General features: G+C 50.0%; 2 protein-coding genes across 5 annotated transcripts in view; one reads left to right on the plus strand and one right to left on the minus strand.

Moving 5' to 3' along the window:
- LOC121591062 overlaps positions 1-23,710 on the plus strand; it is a 49,807-nt gene that overhangs the window by 25,778 nt on the left and 319 nt on the right. The window contains exons 2-11 of one of the 4 annotated variants that reach the window (XM_041911414.1): positions 14,127-14,262; positions 14,345-15,927; positions 16,001-16,328; positions 16,779-17,261; positions 17,868-18,047; positions 18,123-18,401; positions 18,909-19,226; positions 19,505-19,817; positions 22,965-23,196; positions 23,302-23,707. In XM_041911414.1, the coding sequence (XP_041767348.1) occupies positions 14,127-14,262; positions 14,345-15,927; positions 16,001-16,328; positions 16,779-17,261; positions 17,868-18,047; positions 18,123-18,401; positions 18,909-19,226; positions 19,505-19,817; positions 22,965-23,196; positions 23,302-23,707 (4,258 nt within the window). Of the gene's footprint in view, positions 1-14,126; positions 14,263-14,344; positions 15,928-16,000; positions 16,329-16,778; positions 17,262-17,867; positions 18,048-18,122; positions 18,402-18,908; positions 19,227-19,504; positions 19,818-20,996; positions 21,828-22,964; positions 23,197-23,301; positions 23,708-23,710 lie in introns of those variants that run through there. The other 3 variants (XM_041911415.1, XM_041911416.1, XM_041911417.1) reach the window with 3 other exon arrangements.
- LOC121591063 (splicing factor 3A subunit 3) lies at positions 11,724-13,893 on the minus strand. Its single transcript, XM_041911419.1, has 2 exons — positions 13,637-13,893; positions 11,724-13,546 (listed from the first exon to the last, which is right to left on the minus strand). The coding sequence occupies exons 1-2, from the start codon at positions 13,730-13,732 to the stop codon at positions 12,188-12,190; spliced, it is 1,455 nt and encodes a 484-aa protein (XP_041767353.1). The 5' UTR covers positions 13,733-13,893; the 3' UTR covers positions 11,724-12,187.

The raw sequence follows: 23,710 nt of genomic DNA on the forward strand, positions 1-23,710 counted from the left end.
CGCGCTTTGCGGCGCGCTTCACTGAACCGCATTCGCAAACGGTTGCAAAGGGAAATGGCATAGCTTCTGCTATTACATGATACAAACAGTACTCGTACCCAACAATTAGCATCCAGCGCGACGAACGAACGTTACATGGCTCCTAGCGATCGATCCATCGTGGCCACGCGCTCCACCGTTTTGTGTGTGTCCAGATGGGGATGCAAATCTTAGTCCTGGTAATATTCCGTTTAGCGAAGGGAACGCGTTTATCGCGGTTGATTGAACACAAATCGCCACTGCGGTGCGACTTCTCTCGACTTCCCGCAGGCTAATAAATTATCGACTAAATGAATCGGACTTTTCTGACGAGATCTTATTTCACACACACACACACACACACACACACACACACACACACACACACACACACACACACACACACACGTCTTACTCTTGTCGTTTCGCCCTGGGGGTGGAAAATCACCGATCATTGGCCTGACGAAAGGGTGGAATATTGTGCGGATGATTGGCCGATTAACAGTGTGAAAGGGCTGCTGAAACAGAGCGTGTTGTTGTTAGTGAGGAATGCAAACCCACCCAACACCCTACTGTGACCTATCACTTGTTTGTGTGTGTGTGTGTGTGTATTGGTCTCTCCTTATGTGGAGGAGGACTTTAATTGAGTTATACTGGCCGACTGTTTGTAGATTGTCCCCGTTGTCGTCGCGGCACTGCCGGATGTGGGATAGATTTTACGATCGTGCGTCTCAAAGTGCAGTGCTGGTGTGCTGTGTGCAACTTTATGATCTTTTGTCGTTGCAGTGCATCGCACCGTGTCTCTGTTGACTGCGGAAACAGAAGGTATACTGTTCTACGGCGTGAGGTGTACCGGGTGAACTTCTGCAAAGTTCAAGGAAGTTTGTTTTGATTTTTTTCCCCACATCTCCCCCACTTCAGACAGTGTTGTTTGCTGCGGAAAACGCAAACGCAGAAGCAACAGGTCCGGCACGGCATCCGGTCACGTGACGTGGGACTGCTACCTCGGAGACTGATGGGGGGGGGCATTAATGCTTAAAGACTTCCCTGCGAAGCGCGTTCCTAGAGGCGCAGGTCATAAATTATGTAGATCGAGTCCAGTTAAATACCCGCAGTACAAGATGCGTTAGCCATCGCACCAGGCAGCAGCTGTACAAAAGGATCCGGAACGGACGGGTGCGAAGAGTCTTTTGCACGCTCTGCGTTGTTTCAAGGTTTGAATCTCAGTCAAGGCCGTTCATTGATATGTGGCAGAGGCGCGAGATGCGTGTGCGAGGAGCTTCGCTCGGTGGCAGAATCAAAACACACACACACACATACGCACACGAAATAGCCGCACATTAGACTCTGTTAGGTCTGTGTGATGATGTCCGGAACAAAAGCGTGTTCTGGGGCCAGTGCGTGTCATGGGCGATAATCATCCATTGCGATGGAAAGGCCTTGGAAGCTGCTTGCAAAAAGGCATGCCGCGAATGATGTTATGCCGTCCGTTGTCAAAGCTTGGCAAATTATGATGTTATCGCCATTATGACGAAAAGACGATGGGAGGGGGCAAGGGGGGAGCAGCAGCTTGTTTAGTTTTCATGACGCCAAAGTGCCATGTTTGCAGTGGCGCTGACTCGGTGGATCATTCACGGAACTTTGGACCTCTCCGATGATGCGCCTGTGTATTTGAGATAGTTGATGTTACAGCGATCAAGTTCCATCATCTGAACGTTCTCAACAATTAGATGAAATTAGAAGGTAGAACACGAGAAAGAGGTTTTGAGATACCCAGCACTGCCCTTAACGCAGAACATGGTGAAAATTCTTTGGATAATATAATGTTACCATACATTAACCCGTTGACCTTCTGGGTCCTTTGCCTGTACCACCGCTCACCACCCAGAGAAGCTATGTCTTTTCGCTTGCCAGAATTTGCGTCAGTGTGTTCGTACACCGGTTGTGCGGCAGCACCTAACGATCTATCGCTTGTGCGGCCATTTCGGCACCATGCCGGTTTGCCAAACGGTCCGTAAAAGCAATTTGCCGCGTGCCTAACCTTCGCAAAAGTAGGTTAGAGTTAAAGAGCGCATGAATGTTTCAGATTTCGCCAAATTCTTCTCAGTTTCTTCTCAACCTGTCCACGGCATCTGGTTTTGAACGGGGAACCTTGGTGGAGTTGGGAGTATTTTAACGATTTCTCCCAAATAAAAAAGGGTGTTGATTCTAGACGAGCATGTACGGGGTACAGTTTGAACGTGAAAGCTTGAACCTTGGGTGTTTTTTTTTTCCAAGCATGCATATTCTTCTCTAAGTCAGTTTACCGTGTTGCTTTTTACAGCGTCAAGTGTGCTTCTCGCATGTCTACGTTACCGTTTATGGTCGTCTGAAGTATCGAATTGTACAGCGGCACGGCACGGCAAACCACAACGCAAGTGAATGGGGGGAATGGGTTTTGATCGTGTTTGCAAAACACGCTAAGGGCCACCATTGGGAAACCCATACCGACCGTTGAACAATGTCCTACGCCAGACATGAAGTCTTCCGGGCTGGTACCCTGTTCAAAGAACCATCATTCATGTGCTCGTTTCCCAGCAAATTATACGGAAGGGTGAGATTTATTATTCACCCATCAAGCAGGCTCCAATGCGGCGCCCCCCTGCCTCGCACCTAACAAACACGAACGCGTCAGATTCTGCTCGTTGGCTCGGTAAAATCTAACACTCGACCGCGGCTCAACCAACATCAGCTCCTCGCCCAAGAGCGCAGCCCGAACAAGGGTGGTTGTTCTTGAAGTGTCAGCCTGTGCCATCGATTCCCCAGCCGCAGTAGAGACACTCCAAACAGTACGGTACGGTACGGTGCGGCGTTCGAAATCGATACACACAGCCCACATAATCTAACGGGGCTCGTTTAACGCGCCTGCAAAGCGGAAGGTTGCCAGCCGTTTGAAGCCGAACACTCAATAAGCAATAATTATTTTGAGTTTGAGCTCAAAACAGCAAAAACATGGCCGCGTTCTGACATTGGAGGAGCTGGGCGGGTTTCATGCGATCGCTCAAGTGCCGCTACTGGTTTGATGAGATACGGGGCAACGGAAGACTCTAAGCTTCCAAGGACTCAACTAGTACAAGTTGGCGACTATTCATCCCTTATCGGTTGGGGCATAGGATTTGTTGCTTCGTTTCACTTACGCCCACCTTTCTCGGGGATCCTATTTCAGACCATTTTGAACACCTTCGCACATATAAGACGAGAGTGTCACCGGTTTAATGGCGTGCGAGAATATGGGTCAATGCCACGCTTCTATTTCGCGGCTTATTCGCGCGTTAGAGATCGTACGGATAGGAGAGTTGCCCACTAGTTATCTTCTTCTTCGTCTTCTTCTTCGTTTGCGTCTTTTTGTTCTCCTTCTTCCTATAACAAAACGAGCGGACGGCATCGTTGTGTCGGTTCGCGCATCTACAACAAGAGGAGGGTTAGCGGCGAGAGCTGCTATTTTTGCCAAAGCAACAACGGGCGGGCGCGATAACAACATGCCTATTAAGTTGTCGTATGTTGTTCTAGTTTCGACACGTCTTTCTCTCCCTTGCCCGCGCGTCCATGTGTGTGTGTGTGTATGTGCGTTATGGGCGGGTGCTCTGCAAACCAACCATCCTATTGGGGGGACCCAGCAGTCGGCCGCTATGACCGTCAGCCAGCAGTTAGCTAATGTTTATTTTTACACATTGTGTTCATATCTGTTTCGCAACGGCCGAAGCCGGGAGCCTCTCTGCCCACGATGCAAATTGGATTTTGGGAAGGGATTTTATCCTGGTCGGTCGGCGCGAAGCACCTTCAGGTTTGCTCGTTAATGGCGAGGTATTCAGGAAGCAGTGCCACGCCGTGACCTTCCCAGGGCAGGTGCCAGTCTTGGGAAGTTTCTGATCCATCAGCACAGGAGGGGAGCAGGGGGAAACTGCACAAGGGGTGTGTAATTCCTAGACACACCAGCCCCGAAGGCTACTTCTGCCGTCGCCGAATCGGGCCGTTTTCTTGTCGGCGTCTAAAAAAACATTGTCTGGCCTCGTGTAGTCTAGACCACAAGCGAATCTGCAAAAGGTAGTACAATTCGCAACAGATACTAGGCGGTTGGATGTGTGTGTGTGTGTGTGTGTGTTGTGACTGAACGGTAGGGAGAAGGATCGGAGTGGTGGCGGTCGATCCCACCGTTACGGTTGAGAAATGCGAAAAGTGAAGGTTGCTTGCCGACTTGCCCCCTCTCTCTGTTGTAGTGTGCTCTCCCTTAGTAGGAAATACTGTCGGCACACTGTGTATGCAGCTCGCTTCATAAGTAGCGTACACTGGAGGAGCCGGTTCTGTTGCGGGGATTTGCAACAGGTAGGCTAGGCTCAACGATGGTAGTAGGCTCGTCGCGTTCCGTTCCGTTCAGGTTGATACGAGCGGTTCTAAGTTTTGAAGCAGAGTGCACTCTGCTCTCATGAGTCACACAGGCTGGAGCATATAACGAGCGAGCATATGACGGATGATTGCGCTAACCACCGTCTAGTGGACACTGTAATAACAGGGGTAGGCAGGCCAATAAGATGGTCATGCGATTATTCAATTACGTACACCTTTACCCAGAAGCGGAAAGGTTTCCCCTCCAAGTTGTTCGAGGTACTAGTAAGGGGTAGAGTATTGCTGCCGCTGCGACCGTTTCTAGAATGATCATTCCCTATTCAGGACCTGCCGCTGTGGTGTGCCGTCTTGCAGTGTGTGTGTATGTGCTTCTCGCCATTCGAATCACGCTTGTTAAAGATCTACTATTTGCTGACCACAATTGAATCAAATTGAAAGCAATCAGCAAGTGAGATGCGTACGATATGATAGTGGATACCGCACACTACCCCTCCCCCCCCCCTTCACTCCGCGCCATGAAAAAAATGTCCTCATCCCGTTGCTTCAGCTTTCGCACTGCCGGAACAGCGCCATATTATTTCCGGTGTCGCGTATCGCCTGCCCGACGTTTTTGTCCGGCGATGACGCAAAACGGCACTACGCAACGGGCTCTCATCTTTTACGTTTGGGCGCAAATAATGACCTTTGGCTTTGTGGCAGCAGAAGTGATAAAGGATATTCCCAAACCTCCGCACCCGCCCGTGACGTGGCCTGGCGGCTGTAAGACACAACATGACACGCCTGCTCGCCTGGTTGGCGTGGTTGCCCTGTTACCAAGACGAGCAGGAAAGTTGATTGAAGTTGATTAAAGATGATGCTGGCCAATCTTGCCGTTCGAAGAACCGGGTAGACCGGGCCGTGTAATACTTGGGTGCTTGGGTGACTAAATCTGTTCGACCACACACCACACTGAACCAGTGTAGCATCCGATGTAGCCGATTCGTTAATCCGTTGTTCGAATTCCAATTTTCTTTCCAAGATTGTTTGAAAGCAAGGGTGGCCTGTGTATCTTATAATTCCCTCCCCCTCGGGGGTGTTTCAAACGGGTGTCACAGGTTTAATTGATCCTCTCCCCTCCAGACACGAGCTGATTGATTGAATCACGCACCCCGCTGAGCGATTAAAAGGCATGCTGCCGATACAGCTATCTGTCCCGGCTCGCTGACTAATGGGTATCGGACAGTTGATAAGCACTGTGCAATCGATTGAATATAATTGATTTCACAGCCTCCCCCATCCACTTTCTCTCTCTATCCCTCTCTCAGTAAATAAATAATGCAGTTTTGGAAGACTGGCAAAAATGGCCAGTCAACCCGCCCGCCGCGGGTACATCGGGTGTGACTGTGTGACTCATCAGGTAGCATAAATTAAAGCGGCTACACTTTGAGCTTTCGATTTTATTATCTACTGTGCGGAATGGCGCAGTTGTTTCGATCGAACTGGTTTGCTGGTGGTGCTTTATTGTTGATGAGTGCCAAATTCGAGTGTTTCCTTTCTGCTTGGCAGTTTGCTAAATTGTAAATCAATTATTCCACATCACTTGTACGCCGTTTCGCAAAGCAACTGTTTACACAAAAAAAGTAATTCAAAGATAATTTCTCTTCCTTTTTCCATTAAAGAAACTGTCTTCTTCTAACATGAAAAACTCCGCGATCCTCCCATCTTTTATCGTTCGATAGAGCACTGGCTGGCATAATTTTACTATCTGTCCCAGCTCCCCTCGAATGGCAAATGGCTCGCTGTCTCTCTGGCTTGGCAGCACGCTAACGAGAAACGGAATAATTAACCAGAGTGTATCCACCGCGCTATCGAGTCTGCCACCGCCGCTGACAGGCGTCAATTTTCTGCTTGTGTCGGTTAATTTTTCCTACCCCCTAAACTCATCATCGCTCCGAGCGAACATCCCTCTGCCTCGGATGGAGATCCTTTCTGCAGTGTGGCGGCGGCGCCGATATAGCTTTATTATGGCCCTTTGCCAAACGTTCGCACAAACGTTCGCTATTTTAAGCGTGGGCAAGCCAACTCCCCCATCCTACCCCACCCCACCCGGACTGCTCGAAGGGGGTGGAAAGGATAAATAAGCGAACCGCCACTTTCCACTCAGCAGAGGAATTGATTGCAGCAGCAGCAGCAGCAGCAGCGCTCGGCTTTGTGTCGCCGGCACGATGCCATTGCTTGCTTGCTTTCCCCCAGTTTGCCAAACAAGCACCATTTCCTTTAGGTTTGTTTTTTTCTTCCTCCCTCCATCTCAAGATCACACTCAACTGTGCGTGTGTGTGTGTTGATGCTTCCGGTGGCCACCGTCACCGAAGGTTTTGATCCGACAACACACCGCCGCCCTCCACTTTGGATGGTGTTTCGGGGCATCTTGTTTTGGCATCGATTGAGTGTGAAATTTGCAATCCCCTGGGAGACACGGCCACCACCTCACGCTCCGCTCGCCAAATCCCTCCTTTAACGACCAAAGTGCTGTGTATGTATGTGTGTGTGTGCGGGGTAGTTCGCGCGAATTGAATGTGCGCTTGTTACTTCCGCCAACACGACGCCATTTCGTCTTTGGCGGGTGGGTTGCAACCGATCCTGGGGGGATGCTGGGTAAGGTTAGTGGTGTTGCAAGCGAGATAAAAATAATCCACTCCTCACGTTGCATTTTCGGCACATACGGAGCGACACACACATACACACTAGCCATCTCTTTCTTGTTTGCTCAAGTATCGCGTATTCTCTTTCCCCGTTTTGCCAATCGTTTAGAGTGGTACAGAGTTTAATTGATTGCGATTAGTGTGATTTCGCTGGCCACTACCACAACCCGTGGCTTGCCCAAAGTTGCGGCTCTGCTCCGATTTGCATCATTGCATATTTAAATTTTGAGTACATTTCGTTTAAGGAAGCCATCGCTCGCGCTGACACGCTGATCGGGTACGTCATTCGCTTTGGTCATGGTGGTACGTTTCTACGGGGAAGCGGGGCCTAATTTACCTCAAATTAGCAACAGTAGCAAAGTGTACACTATTCATAGATGAGGAGGTAAATTTTAACGAAATTGAGGAGCTCCATGGTATCGCACTAAATGTTGAGTCGATTTTAATCCCACTCGTAGACTTTGTCATTAAAAGGGGGGGGGGGGGGGGTAAACAAACAAAGCATTCAAGTCTGTTTGACGTAAAACTTGAGCTGTCCGAAAAACATTAGCACAAACCTATCTCTGATCATGATAAGCGTGCAAAATGGTCATTGATGTATTGACGTTCCAATTTGCCCTTACCAGCTGGCCGATATCTCTAGCTCACTCTTCGTATCATCGTCGGTGTGCGTTATCAGGTTTAAATTTTTTCACCCCATATAAAATAAATATAAAAAAAATCGTTCCAGTTTTTTGGTTGGGGTTGGAGTGGAAAAAGGAAACAGTACAGATCTCTTATCGTGCAGTGACACTTTTGTTTTCCTCCCATCACCCATCGATTGACCACCACCGCCACCCCACTTATCAACATTACGTAAGGTTGCATTTTGGTACAACTGCTCGACACACCGATACACAGTGTAAGCATGTACGGGTTTATTTTTTTTTTCTTCAGATTTAACACTCTCTATCTCTATCACTTTACGACCCCTCGACACGAAGCTCTCCCCTCTACGACAAAATCTAGGTCAATTCCTAATTCGAGGGCATCGAATGCGTTTTTCTTGCTTGCTGTTTGGTGCTTGCTCGCGTCTACGAGTGTAGTTGGGGTTGATGACGTTTTGGTAAACTTCTCGTTTTGGCCCGCTAATCCTTCACCCCATCAGACATCGTTTGGTTCCCTCTTGCTCTAACTCGCACGTTGCACGTGTATTTCTTCTCTTTTTGGGAAGCGTTTTTGAACCGCACGCACGAGAAACACTTTTTCTTGCCTCCGAAAATGCAGCTTCGCTGACGCATGATGTGCTGACGACATGCCGATGGATGCCGTTGCGCGCAAACACGTGCGTCGGCAAGAGAGCAACGTGCCAGAGAGTGGCAAACATGCTGACGTTTCTGCAGCAGCTAGTAGCCGTAGTAGCGCTGCTAGCTCTAGCTGCGATCTGTCATCGAGGTTAGGATGCTGAAAACAACACGGCATCAGCAGCGGCAAGTATTGTACGAGCTCAAGTCGCGCACCGCCAGCCAACGCAACGCAAGAGCTGCACGGAAACGCGCCACGAACGCGCCATATCGTTTCCCGCGGCAACGCGCGTTGTTGGCGTGCCCCGCCGTGTTGTTTGTTCACAATGACCGTCCTTCAACTGGCGGCGGCGGATGGCTTCTATGTGTGTATGTGGCACCATCGCCACCATGTTCAACCCAATAAACGGCAAACCGCTTCTCGAAGCATCCCGTTCTCTGCAGCAGCATCTTGGGGATGATGACGTCGCGGGGCACCACATTCTTTCACTCTCACTACACGCCAACCCTCCGCGAGGGGGTGTTTCTAGGGGGAAGGGGAGTGTTTTTGTTTTGAATTTGCCAATTCTTCCCGATCGTTACATTTTCGGCACAATATTTCCTTCCACTTCGCCGGACTCGGACCGCGGGAAGAGTGTGTGTGTGTGTGAAAGAGAGAAAGAGAGTGCGCGCCGATCGTGCGTGCGTGTCTCGGGTGCGATTGTAGCAATAAATTAGCTTCCTTGTTGTGTGTGAACGACCCGCGAGACCGCTTCATGTGGCCTTGTTATTTTCTCCCATCTCTATCGCGCCAAAAAAAAAACACACACACACACACACACAAACGATGCTTTCAAACCGGGATGGGGAGCTTTGAAATACATGTAATCAATCAATAAATCGAAACACCCGTTTGAAGAGGAGGGGGCAGAGAACGGTAAACGGAAGAACGGTGGCCTAGACATTGTGGACATTGGCGATACCCAAGCGCCGCGGGTTCACGTTGAAGGCTATTTTTGTCGCTATCGGTAAGGTAACATTACATTTGGCAAACCTTCTGAGATAAGCTGCGCCTGTGTCGTCTTGCGTGTGTCTGTGGCCTCGGAACCTTCGGCTCGGGTGCACGGTGACATTGGACTTTTTCGCGGTTCGCACGGGGGTTTGAAAATGTTGATAAACAATCGATCGCAAGATACGGGAAGGTAGGCTTTTTTGGGGGAGTAATTGTAATAGTAATCGATCGCAAGATACTGGACGGAAGGCTTTTTTGGGGGAGTAATTGTAACAGTCAACCCAGCCCAGGCAAGAGATCCTGGTGAATGTATGGGCTGGCTGTGATTAAGAAACCGTGTAAATCCACACATCTGTGGCTGTGTGTACCTGCGATCACAACTCGATCGCTGGTCGGCTGGGCCTTAGCTGTAGAGTGGCTTTAGCTTCTTAGCATATTCGAAAGGCCAACACAGATCGGCTTGGCGCGCATCTATTATTGCCACCACATTGCGACCGGCCGGTTATAATCTGGCTGACCGGTTGTCGATTGTCAACCGGTTTGGAGCGTTATTTTGGTGTATTTCGAGACACGGCCGCACACGTTTTCACTACTTTGCCTTGGTTGGTGACGTATTTATTTGTATTCAGGATCGGCGATCGGACAACAACAAGACAGGGTTGGCGTTGGAGTATTGTTTTCTGTTGTGTGTTGAGGCTTCTGTTCTGAAGGTATGCGTTATGGGTAGACAGCATAGGACCGCACATAAGAAGACCTGTTTCTGTTCCTTGGACTGTCACGTGATACGATACGACTAAAAATACGATCAAGTGTGTGTGTGTGAATGAAGAATTCTTACTGGAAGATTTATAATTTAATTTGCGCATATAACGAGACCCTTCATTTGAGGTGCATAATTGATGCCTCGGCTCCACGCTAACACCAAATTGACTTCAAAACCATAAAATTCCTGTCCTCGCGTAGATGGTTGTGGGTGTTTTGGATTGACCAAATTTGAAACCTTATCCATGTTTCGAATGCAAAGTAATGGACGTTAAACCGCCCCACAAATACCGGCCAGCCGGCTTGTTAGCTCTTAATTCATATCCATATCCATTCCCCAGCGCAGTGAGTTGGCGTACATCCGTAGGCAGGGCACGTTGGCTTTGTGTTTGCCTTAAAACTCAACAGTTGCTCCGAAAAAAAGAGGCAATTCTCACCTTCTCTCACCCATATTGAGCTGGCTCGGGTGGAGGGTGGAGGTCGGTTCGGTAGTAATTTGCCCCGGACGGCTGTCGACACAACTGTGTAAATATAAACCGGCAAGGGAGCAGCAGCAGACTCATATCCTTCTCCAACAACAACCCGTTTTCGGTACACCGCATGTGGCGGCCACTGATGTGTCTTCCCATTTTGGCAAATGCTAACCATCGTGGTCTGGGTATGTGTGTGTGTGTGTGTTGTTACTACCATGTAATGATCCATCGGGATCTCATCCGTTGCGCACACCCCGTACCCCGATTGGGGGTGAAGTGTGAAGTTTTGCAAACGCAATCACACCCCGCCCCAATGACATTCAGAAACGCCCAGAACGCGTTGATCTTCGAAGTTGGGTTCGGTTTTTAAAGAGGATAATCGATGACAACCATCAACCCGATTGAAACAATCTAGGCAAAACGATTATCTAAACGCTAAACAGACTTTATTAGTGATGAAAGCGCCTGCTGAAAGCAACATGTCCCTGCTGGGCTGATTGGTTGTTGTTTTTTGTTGCGCTAAACGGCCTAAGCGTGGATGGCTGGCAGCGTGAATGTCAAACGTGTCACTTAATCGGAGCGATTTGAAAGTAATCGATTTATGCCCTCTAGTGTTCGGGCAATTCACGCGCGTTGCCTTACCGACTTGGAAGCGCGAACGTTGTTGCCCCCTTGGTGCGCGCGAAAGACAGGTGAGTTGCTGCTGTATTGGAATTAGTTAAGCAAAACCCTAGCACTCCTTACCCCGGTACCCCTGCGCGTTCCGTTGCTGGCCGTCCACTGTGGGCGGTGTTTTGCACGTTGTTAACACATTCAGCCAACGCGTGAACGCTCAAAACAGCTGAGACTTTGTGGCTCTTGGCCGCGAATGCGGAAGTAACCCTTATACGAAATGACTGTCCCGCATGTGTGTCCTCTCATATGTTAATTGTTCGACACTTAGCATTTGGGATGCGCTGTAGCAAATGATTGCTGGGTTAGAAACGTTTGAACAACGTGCGATTGTGATATTTAATGCCTCTACGATCGGATTGAGCGCTTTGTTTATCTCTACCCTTTAAATGTCGTGCCGCGACACTCCCTCCCGTTTTTTTTTTCGCAAATAAAAGTAATAAATAAACGCGCAAAACAATTCACAGCAGATCATATTTTATTCTACCCAATGTAAAGAAGGTGTCATACCACCATCATACACCAATGATGATGATACGCGCGCAATGATTTCCCCTCGTGGTATTCGGTTTAAAATTAGAACAGTTTCGTTCATCATTTGTGTTCTGCTCCTTCTCTGCAGGCTGTGTGGTACTTCCCACAATGGGGACCGTATGCAAATGTGGCGCTTTCATGATTGCCAATACACACACACACTTGTACACGCCCAGACACCATCAACCTTTTGGGATGCAAATTACGAAACGGGCATTCGAAACGTAAACAACGCCGCAGCGTACTTGGATTACACCGATTGAGTTGCTCTTGCTCTGGCGCCAACCCCGGGGGGCGGAGGGAGTAGCCGAAGAGATAAGTGTACTGTTGTGTGTTCGTTTGCTGTTTTTTATTCCGTTTCGCCCCCTCCAATCCTCGCAATGCACTTTCCTACAGCAGGCCTTGCTTCTGCAGGTCAAGATACACCTTCTTGCTGAGAATGTTGCCGCGCGAATCCTCAAACTCTTCCTCGTTGGCCGGCACCCACATCTTGGAGAACGTTTGCTCCTTCACCTTGTCCCACAGCACCAGCGCGTCCTCGATCTTGGTAATGTTGGCAAAGTGGGCCGTGTTCGGGATGCCCAGGCAGCGCATGCCGTGCGCGTGCCGCCACTCGGAAAAGTGGTTCTGGAACGCTTTCGGCCCGTTGTACTTGTAGTTGCCGCAGATTTCGCACTCGTACGTAAAGTGCAGCTGGTGCAGCTTGTACAGCCAGTACGGGATCGGCTTGCCGTCGTACCCGAGCGGCAGATTCTTCGGATTGTACGGGATGCCGTCGTCATCGTCCGACTCCTCCTCGTCCATGCTGTCCTCGTCGCTCTCGTCCAGCGTGTAGCGGGCCTGCTTGCGCTGCAGGTTGATCTTCGTCTCGTAAATCTGGTCGTCCACCAGGTCCGCCAGCTTCGCGATCTTATACTCCAGCTGCGCGATATCCTTCTCCTTGTTCAGGTTCATCATCCGCTTGCGCTCGTTCTCCTGGTTTTTGTCGTCCTTCGAGGCGAACAGGCGCTGCGCGCGCTCCTCTAGCGTGCCGCCGCACTTCATGCCGAGCGCCTGCAGGGCGGCCTTCAGCCGATCCAGCCCGAGGTACGTGAGGTCCTCCCATTTGCCGAACTCGTTCAAATTGATCAGCGCATCGTCATCGACGTCGCGTACCTTCTCCCACCCCGGCACGATGCCGTTCTTCCACATGTCTTCGAACTGCAGCTCGTTGCGCTTCACCGTGTGCTCCAGCTCGAAGAACAGCGGCCTGCTGCGGGTGATGAACGAGTGCAGATAGTCGTGCAGCAGCTGCAGGTATCCCTTGTACTTAAGGTTCTTCTGCTTGCGCGGTATATCGGCGAACTTGTTAAACTCCGACAGATACGTAATGTAGTCGATCTTGTCGATGCCCTTCAGATTGACGAAGTTATCGTAGCATTCGTGCAGATCCAAGTACTGGCCATAGTTTTCCACGTCGCTAAACTTCACCACCTCGGCCAGGTAGGCCGGATCGTTCAGCTGCTCCTTCAGCTTGTCGAACTCGATCGATGCCGGTACGGCCACATTGTTGCCGTGGTTGGAATGGAACTCGATCAGCCCATTGAACTGGCTGTAAAACTCTTTGAACTCGTTCACGCTCATGTTAGTGATTTCCTGCTTCCGTTCGCCGTCCTTATCCTGGTACAGCTCCAGCAGCGACTTCGAGCACGTCTGGTATCGCTCGAGATAGATCTTTATCCGGTGGTCCGCTAGCACTTTCTCTTTTGTCTGCGGTAAGCAAAGGGGCACATAACAGAGGCGATTATAAACGATTTGCACCAATTGTACTGTATTCGGTGTAGTTTATGTTTCACTTACCGTCTTCTTTGGTATCATCAACTCCTCCGACATGGCCATCACCAGCCGGTCACACTCTTCGTGCAAGCGCCGCTGTATTTCAAAGATTGTTTCCATCTTCGCTGGGTCTTCGTTAGCTCCAGCACAGTGTTGACGATGAAAACGAAACTAAAATCACGGGAAATCAGTGAAAAATGCAAGCGAATCGGGAAATAACGCGCCGCACAAGAAAAGAAACACAAACTTTCTGACGTTTGGTCGAGAACTGAACATGAAGCAGCCGCAGAAGCCGAAGCGACCCGAAGATTGACGGGCGATGTTCGAATCGTTCGAAAAAGAAAATGGCGTCATCGCGGTGCGCCATCTAGGGGTGACATGTGAAAACATTGCAAGTGTGTTGTCAACAATTTCGAATTGAACGTTATGAAAAGGAAACGAAAGGACTATCGTTTGTTTTTTAAATAATGCTGTATTTGTTTAATCTAATCGTTGCATATTCTTCTATTTACAGTGGTGTATGCCGACTATGCGTCATCTGGCCGTTCGCTCCAGTTTTTAGAAGATTACATAAACAAAGAAGTGCTACCGGCGTTTGGTGATATCAGCTGCATATCGGCCGTCACGGGATTGCAGTCACAGTTATATGAGTAAGTAACCATGAACGATAATGACTGACTCCGATGAGCAACATAAGTTTACTCCCTTGCTCACCCCTTCTCCTCCCTGCAGCAATGAAGCACGGGATCTGGTGCGTGCCGCAGTCGGTGCCAATGGAGATGATGAGATCATTTTCTGTGATAATCCCGCCGAACGTTTGTGCTACCTGCTGTCCAACCCGAATTTGTGCGACCTCAGCCAGTCTCAGTTCAACAACAACTCTCACAGTGCCATCAGTGCCAACGTATCGCTCGGTGCGCTGCACCAACAGTCGCTCCAGCTCGGCACTTCCATCCGGCACAACAGCTTCTCCAACACGTCCACCCTCTCGGACAGCGTGGTCGACATTACTCAGCTCCAGTCGGCGGCCCCGCCAATCCTGTTCGTGAGCACCTCGGAACCGGTATCCAACCTGCGCTCGTGGATCGATGCCGGCTGGCAGATCGAGCGGATACTGAAAAATCACGAAGGCTTCCTGGACCTGGTCGACCTGGAGAAGCGCCTGCAGCACTTTTCCGAGGCGCGGCGCAAGATGGTCGGCCTGTTCTCCGGTGCGTCCCGGCTCACCGGCATCCTGGCGGACGACGTGGCTACCACGATACTGCTGCACCAGTACGATGCGCTCTCCATCTGGGACCACTCGATGGCGGCGTCCTGTGCACCGATCTGCACCAACCCGATCCTACCCGGAGCTCAAAAGGACGCCATCTTTTTCCACTGCAACCGGCTGGTCGGTGGTGTGCAGGCCCCGGGCGTACTAGTCGTTAAGCGTAGACTAATCGAACACAGTACCTCTTTTATGACCGACTCGGTCGGGGTCGTCGGTGCCGTCCGGGCCGGGCTCGTGCTGCAGCTGAAGGAATCGCTCGGATCGCAGGCGATCATGGGCCGGATGGAGAAGACGTGCAAGCAGATGCTGGCCCACGTGCGCACCATTCCGGAGATTGTGCTGCTCGGGCCACCGTGCACCACGGCCAAGCGGCTCACGACGCTCTGCTTCATGGTGCGCCATCCGCGCGGTGCCTTCCTGCACCACCGGTTCGTGGTGGCGGTGCTGAACGATGTGTTCGGCATACAGGCGACGGCCGACAACATGATGAGCGACTCGCTCGGCATCAACCCGCAGCTGATGGTGGAATACGAGAAGCTGCTGCACGATGAGTCGCTCAAGGCGGGTCACCTGCATCCCGGCTACACGCGCATAACTTTCCCGTTCTTCATGCCGGAGGCGGAGGTCGCGTTCATACTGGAGTCGCTCAAGATGGTCGCGACCGAGGCGTGGAAGCTGCTACCTCAGTACGAAGTGGACGCACGGTCCGGCGAATGGCGGCACCATTCGAACTCGCTGGCCAAGGAACGCAAATGGCTGGGCGCGATCCGCTACATCGATGGCAAAATGCTGTTCTCCGATCGGCGCATCTCCGGCCCGGGCGCGTTCCCGCAGAACTACTCCGATTGCCTGCAGACGGCGCGGAATCTGTTCAACCGGGCGCGCAAAATGGCCCAGCGGTCCACGACGGATGAGATCGTGCTGAAGTTGTCGCACGCGGCGATAGAGAATCTACGCTGGTACATGCTGTCGGGCGAGGCTCACGAGCTGCTGCTGGGCCATTCACACAATGTCAAAAATTGCGTGCCGTTCGATCCTACTAGAAGTAAGTGGGGCTTAGCCCTTGTCAAAAATAGAAACAATTCACGCTCATGGTCCTTTTTGCTTTCCTTTTGCAGTACCTGAAAACTCGTCGCTGATGTTGATCCATCGACACCACAGCCTGTCGGCGCTGGACATTAAGCGATTCAAGAGCCGCAGTTTGCCGGCCTCGCCGCTGCAGATATCGAACCGCCGGCAGAACTCATCCTCATCCCCGTACCAATCGCACAGCCCCACACCGACCTCGTCGCCGCCGATGGTAAGATTCTCGGTCGGCGGTGAAGTGACGCCCATGCTGAACGTCACCTCGTTGGCATCCGGGCACATGAGCAACACTTCTGCCGCCGGTATCACCGTCGGTCCCGGTGGACCAATTGGGCGAGACATGAACGTGAGCCGTAACAGGTGAGTTCACGTAGCGATGATCATGATCTGATGCTGAGCCGAGTGTCGTGGATCGTGGCGCGCAAAATCTGAGCATGCGTGTTGTTGCGTGACTAATACAAGCAAATGTGCAAGAACAGTTCGGCCTGGCGAATGTCGCTGCGCAATTTATCCCGTTGGTGTGCGTTCTCTTGGCGCACGTGCATTGCACGCATTCTGGCGCATCAACTCATATACATTTCTCACCCCCCCCTCCCCTCTTGCATTCCGAGCTAGTCGATAACGGTTCCCTAAACAATGAAAGCCTTTTGCTCTCCCCATCATCCTTCTCCCCCCTTATGATACCTTCCCATTGTCACCCCGCTCGCGGATACTCTCGATGGGAATACATATATAATAGATGCACTTTTTCCGTTACACTCTTCAAATCGACCTGCCTACCTGCCTGCCCGTCTGGAATGAATCGCGCAGATGTCACAGCTGGGGAGCCGCCAGCTATCGTCCACACATCGGCGGCACCGGCCTTACTGCACGGGATGTGGACGTAAGCGAAGCATCGAGCAGCGATACCCATGACTTCAGCGATGGCAGTTCCGTCACCACGCTGCAGGCACTGGGGCCACATACGCGCGCCAGCCTGGGGCTAGAACCGCACCATCAGCATGCGCGATCGTACCAAACGCAACAGTCAATGCCGGCGGCTCCATCCCAGCAGCAGCAGCAACAGCGGCCCCAGCTACGCCGTCCCCTGTCCATGATGGGAACAGGCGGTGCCAGCGCACCGATACCGATACTGCCCCCGTCGGGGGCCGGTCGGCTCCCAAAACAGCGGTCCTGCTCGTGCAGCAGCCAGACGGACGCCGTTAGCCTGACGCAGCGCAACGATAGCCCACCGCATCCGGGGACAGCGTCGCCGACACCGAGCCTTCCGAATCTGCGCTCGCTCATGGGAAGGTTAGCATCCCGGTGTGGGTGCTGCTCGTGTCCACATTCCGTTTTGTGTATTTTCCGGTGTTTTTTTTTACTCATTGTTTCCTCCTGTTTTCTTCTTACATCACCCGCTGTCGCTGCTGTCCCCGTGCTCGCTCCTTCCGGCTTTCCGTTTTGTTTGTTGCAAACGCATGCATTTGAATCATTTGAGTTGTGCTACATTCATTGGGATATATTGTTAATGAATTATTGTACCATTGGGGGTTTTTTAACGTCATTTTTCAACACTGAAAAGAAAGTGCTTAAACTTAAGAAAAAAATCGTTTTAAAAGGATAATTATTTCAATGATTGCCAGTGCATGCTGGTTGCATGTTTGCAGAACGTTCGGCGCTTGATCGCTCGCTCCTAACACATTTCGCTCGCTGTGCATGATTAAAGATCCGTGTTTCGTTCCGTGTTCTACTCCGCATGCATCCTCCGCGTGGCTTATTTCTTTTGTCTCTCCCATATCAATGTGCTTGACCATATCGTTTTTTTTTTATGTCGCTTCAATATCGTCTGTATTTATTTCATAATACCAAATAGATAATAACTGTACGTCATTATATTCGTTTACTTACCGTGTGCAGTAGCTGCAGCGAAAGCACGGAAGACATTCAGGCGTACGTGAAGGAGATGACGAAGGAGCTGGCCACCGAGATCAAGTCCGAGATACGGGAGGTCATTAGCAAGGTGGAGGATGTGCTCGAAAGCACCGACAGCATCGAGATGAGCAGCTTGGTCAACTTCAACTCCCTCGGGCCGCTAAGGTAAGCATGGAGAAAGCCCTGAAAGTAAATCCTACAATCAACCGTCTCGTCTTCTTCTTCTTCTTCTTCTTGCAGCCATCCTGCGCCGACGGACAGCAAGCGCGATTCCATCTGCACCAGCGATGTGGTGGACTATCTGCGCGAGTTCAGCAAGGGGATGACGAACGAGGTGAAGTCCGAGATACGGGACGTCGTGAATGCGGTCGATGAGATTATCTCGCCCGAAGGATTTCTCGGTGCGCGCAAAAACTCACCCCCGGACATAGTGCGCAGCAGCAACGGTGGCGCAGCATCAGCAGCAGCAGGTGGAACGTCCAACGCAGCCAGTGTCGGCGAAGCGGCACCACACAAACTGTAATTGTCGTTCTGTCGGGGGGGAGCAGTGCATTTGGTTTTTAGTACTAGTAGTGTGTGTTTGTATTTATAGAATTTGTTTAAGTTGTTAATCCCCCGTCCCCGTTTTGTGGTTTTTTGTTGGTTTGCCGGCACGGCTTTAAGCTCCCTCCAAAGGCCCCCGCAGGGGGGAATCAAAGTAATGCCGTAGGAGCGCTAGTTTAACCACCGATCGCTAACGGGTGCTTCCTCGTTCTCTCTCTTTTTTGTCTCTTTCTCTCTCTCTCTCTCTGTTTCTCTTTCTTCCCCATACCGTAAATGTGTGCGTGTGTAATGTCCACCGGTAACAACGGACGCACCGTCGCTTGTCCTTCACTGTCACTGTAATCCCATCTCGTCCATCCATCCATCCATCATGATTGCAATTTTTAAACACACGCACCCATCATCATCATCATCATCCCCTGTACCCACTTTTTCCTCGCTTTCTGATGGTGACCCCAAACACAACCATCCATCTACCATTAGCTTGATCAAACAACGGTACAGCGATATTACGCCGGACGCCAAACTCCATCGGCCCCGGTCGGCCGACCACGACAACAGCAAGCACCGGTCGGAATCGTTCCCGCGGCCCAGTTCGGCCGCCAGCCCGGACTATATGATGGGACCGTTGCCGCCGCTGCACGGTGCGGCCGGACCGATCGCCGCCTGCAAGAGTTTCGATCCACGGTCCACCATGTCGTCGCAGGACTCCGGCATCAATATGAACTTTTGCGACGCGCCGGACGATAGTGCCGGGTGCCGGGTACGGGCGACGGGCCGGACGGTTGGCCACGATAGTAGGTAAGGTTTACTACGGCAAACTGGGAGGGCTTGAAGATGGGTAGGACGGCAAGCAAATTGCTATTCATGTCCATTTTGGCGACATGTGTGTGATTGTGTGTTGTGTCCCATGTGCTTTCATGCAGTGCTTTCGATGAGGGAATAATATCATAATTGGGTTAGTGTGTGTGTTTCTTTATCAGCTAGTAATGGAACAAAATATATCGGAAATTAATTTCTTTCAATTAAACAATTGCTTTTTTCTGTTTTCTCTCTCTCTCTCTCTCATCCTCACCCAGGATACGCACCGTCTCCGCCGATGTCGACAACACGACACACAAGCCAGCAATTCCACCGCGACGGCTCATATCGGAACCGTCCGGTGGATCGATCGTTGAAACATCTCCCAATGCGGACACGGCCAGTCCAAACGATCGACATCCGCTTGGTCCGGCCGATGCTACTGCGGGCAAAAGTCCCCTAACCCGCCAGCAGCACGTCCTCAACCGTACACCTTCGGGGGAGACCGTCGTCGGGCACGTGACGCCTGGGACGGCCGGTGGCGTCCAGTGGCACCAGATGCCGAAGGAAGTCTGGAAGCAGGCAGCCGAGGTTAACGATTAATTTTGTGCTTTAACACGCAATACTTACCCTTGCGCACGGCGCTCCTCCTTCGCGCTGCTCTACACTTACTTACCCGCACGTGGTTTTTTTTTGTGGTGTGCATGCTGATGAATGATGCTACTCCCAGTACTTTTGCTTGGCTTGTACTACTACTACTACTACTATTACGGGGCGCTCGTTTAGTATGGCAAACTAATTACACTCGTTATTACGGTACACCAGTAACACACTCACTACTACTGCTACACACACTGGCGCGCAGGATGCGCTCAAATCGCGACGACAAACGCAAACGGGTTTGGTCGGGCAGAGTACGCAGATAGAGCATAACAAAAAACTGCAAACGGTGCCTGAATTCGGTTGCATTTTGTGTGCATTTGGGCATGTAGAAGGGAGGAACAGTTGTGTTTGCAGCATGGGATCTCGCGGCTACTAGCTAACTAACCACGTACTAGAGAAATGGCATACTTTTGGGAGTACAATCTAGCAGAAGAGACAGTCTGGAGAGGAGACCAAGCACAGGTTGCAGGTTGTACCAAGTAGCGGGAAAGCATTACTAATTCATGATACTATTTTAAGCGATCATTACTAACCACACCTTACTTTTACTAATTGGAAGAGAATCGACAGAGAGATAGAGATATATAGAAAGAGAGAATAAGATTCGAAAGGAATGTTCGTGTGATTCGAACGGCGGTTGATAGTCATAGTTTTTATATCAAAAAAACACAAACCCTCAGTTCACAATTCGCTGCAGCGCATATTCGAGCAAACGAGAGAGCCCACGGGGCGCACACAGATGCGTGTATGGCGTGTAAACGATTCATTTGTTACGATTTTATCCACCATTTACCATTGAACGCTCCGGGTAGCTTCGAGGTTTCTGTGTTTTCTGTTATCGTGTTTCATTATTGTCTTTCGCGTCAATTTTTACTATGTTTTTGTTTTGTTTTTGCAACAAGAATGTTTTTTTCTTCTTTTATGTGTTACTGTTTTTGATTCAATGTTTTTTTGTTGTTGTTACTTTCTTGCGTTACGTTCGTTTTTGGTTCACCTCCCCTCCGTGCGAAGGTGATACCAACTCATTTTTTTAATATACTTCCGTTTCTTTCTCTTATTTGTTTTTTTTTTATTTGCGTACGAACGTGTGCCGCATGTGTGCAACAGCTGTTCGTGAAGTTCACCGAGTTGTTTAAAATATAAAAAAGATGAAGAACGCCACCTGCGATGAGATGAACAGTAGCGGCGGGAAATGCTTTGCAGAAAGAGAGAGAGAAAGAGAGACGGTGAGAACGAGAGAGAGTGTCTCACGTGGAGAGGAAGAAAAGGACATATGCGTGTAACTTCCGCGTGCGTTTTGAAGGGGCGAGAGAGCGTTTAATGAATGAAGCTGCTGAGCGGAACTGTAATGCATATCTGTACCATATTTTAAAGACGCTGCTGGAGGAGAGATGAGATCCGGAAAGGAGATTTTGTAGCTGCTTTTTGTTTGCGTGCGTGATACGCGAAAGATCCTTACCCTGTCTACCCTGTCTTATTTGTTGTATTTACTGTGTCTAGGCGTTATCGCTACTGCTGCGCAATCGCGCGAAGCTTTTGTAGGACTGGATGAAACCCTTCCAATGTGTAACTAAAGTATATGTGCATACATTTTCCGATCGCAATGGTTTTGTGCAACAAAAGTGCTGCTTGGTAGCCGCTGTGAAAGAGTGTGTAATACTTGTAGTGATGTATGTTTGTTGTAACTTGTAGCTTTGTAACAGTCATTAGCGCGTGAAGGAAACGGGAATGAGGGAAAGGGGATTGTTCATTAAGGTAGGGCAGGAGAGGAGAGATAATGTATCTTAACTATTCTTACAAATCACTACCATACTTGTCGGAACATGGCATGTGATGGTGTGATGTATACATATAAATATAGCAGAAAGTGAATATAAAGCTAGAGAGGTAGAGAGAGAGAAAGAGAGAGAGAGAAATATATATTTCACAACAAGTTAATTCGATCATAATGCGTTTGATCTCATCGTTAACCATTTTTCCATTTTCCTGTAACCGAAATGTAGCTGACATTAGTGAAGCGTGCGTAGTACGTATGGGTGCATACAGTAGCAAAGTAATGTTGTAATGCGGCTTTTAAGGTTTATTTTTTAATGTTGAAGTTCTAACTGCTGTATAGGCCAACAGGGCGACGGAATTTCGTTTCAGTCACCACAGTGGCATTCATCGCTTGCGGAATGGGTAAGCGGATTCACATTGAATCAGATTGAATGAGGATCGGTTTACTTACATTTTATCTTCGAAGAAGAAGAGAAAAAACGAGAAACATCCACAAGAAATGAAGTTAGTTGGAGAAGGACTATTGCACTATTCTAACGCATCCGCGTTTAAAATGCTCGCTTATCGATCTGACATATAGATGGCGCTGCTGTGCATTGGATAAACAGTGGAGCTTTTCGGGTTGTCCGCTGCAGTACAGCTTTGGCGCTACTATCGCTTATGAATCAGGGATAGTAAATCTAAAATTTTAAATCAGGTTTTTTTTAATTACATTGGTAAATTATGAATCCAAATGATAATTATTTTTTTACAATTAGGACTCCTTAGCAAGTTTTCATTTATAGATTTAATTTTGAACGTGAATTTGTTAAAACGAAATTTTATATTCAAAATGCAAAAAATACTTATGATTAACTTCACAAGCCTCTGGTATGTTCGCTGTCTTGTTTACTAACATTCATTCAACTCGCAAGCGCTTAGTAGATAGTCTCCACAACACCAGTACCCACCCTGCTGCCAACTGCCTGCGCTGTGCGTAATCTGCATCCTTGAGAAATACACTTCCTTCTCACTAAACACACAAACACACATAAACATGCAAAGGACGTTGGTATGCTAATTGGATCGAGAGACGAGACTGGCTGACCACTCACAACAACAACAACAACAACACCGCTCATTAACCGCTCCATCGTACAGTAAACCGCGCAAAACCGCGCCTGTGAGTGTTTCGATCGGTCACTACTGCAAACGGACTGCAGCTGATGTGTTGACCGATACCATTCCACTGCAACTGTTTCACACTACCGGCATGTAATACTGGTCATTTCTTGAACCTACTTCCTCTCCCCCATTCAGGCCCTGGACGAGTATCAAATGCTGCAGGAGGGCGATCGCGTCCTGGTGTGCCTATCGGGCAGTAGCTCCACCCTGTGTTTGCTGCATCTGTTGCGTCAGTTTTGTCAAACCCGTCGGCTGAAGGTGCAGCTGGCCGCCGTCACCGTTGGCAGCGCGGACAGTGGAGTGGATCCGCGCGCGCTAATGTTGTACCTGAAGGAGCTTGATGTGCCGTACTTTTATGAGCCGCTAGGTAGGTGCCGATCTTCACCGTGCACCGTGTGAACAGCAGTGTGTAATGATCATTTGCCTTTTTTTCACACCACGCTCCACACACACACACGCTCATCATTTGCAGCTTCACACGAATCACTTACCGATCAGCTGATGCACCACGTTCGCCACCGGCAGTACAACGTGCTGGCAATGGCCAGCACACTCGACAAGCTGGCCGATCGGTTCCTCACCTCGCTGCTCCACCGGGGCGAGCTGTGTGCGCTGCCGGCGGTGCAGCGCTCGGAGGATGTGTCGAAATCGCACCCGGAAGGAGCGGTGCGCATCATTCGGCCGCTGTTGTTTTTGCGCGAGAAAACATTCGAACAGTTTGCGGCCGCCCACGGTCTACCGTGTCGAAGAACCATGGCACGCTCGGGCTCGAACACTGGCGAGCGTTCGCTCGGCGAGCTGCTGCAGCAGCAAGAGCAGCTTAATCCGCTCGTTTATCAAAACATTCGCAATGCGCTACGGCCAATCCTTTCGCTCCGGTA

The sequence above is a fragment of the Anopheles merus genome, chromosome 2R (assembly GCF_017562075.2).
Source record: "Anopheles merus strain MAF chromosome 2R, AmerM5.1, whole genome shotgun sequence".
NCBI classification, from domain to species: Eukaryota; Metazoa; Arthropoda; class Insecta; order Diptera; family Culicidae; genus Anopheles; species Anopheles merus.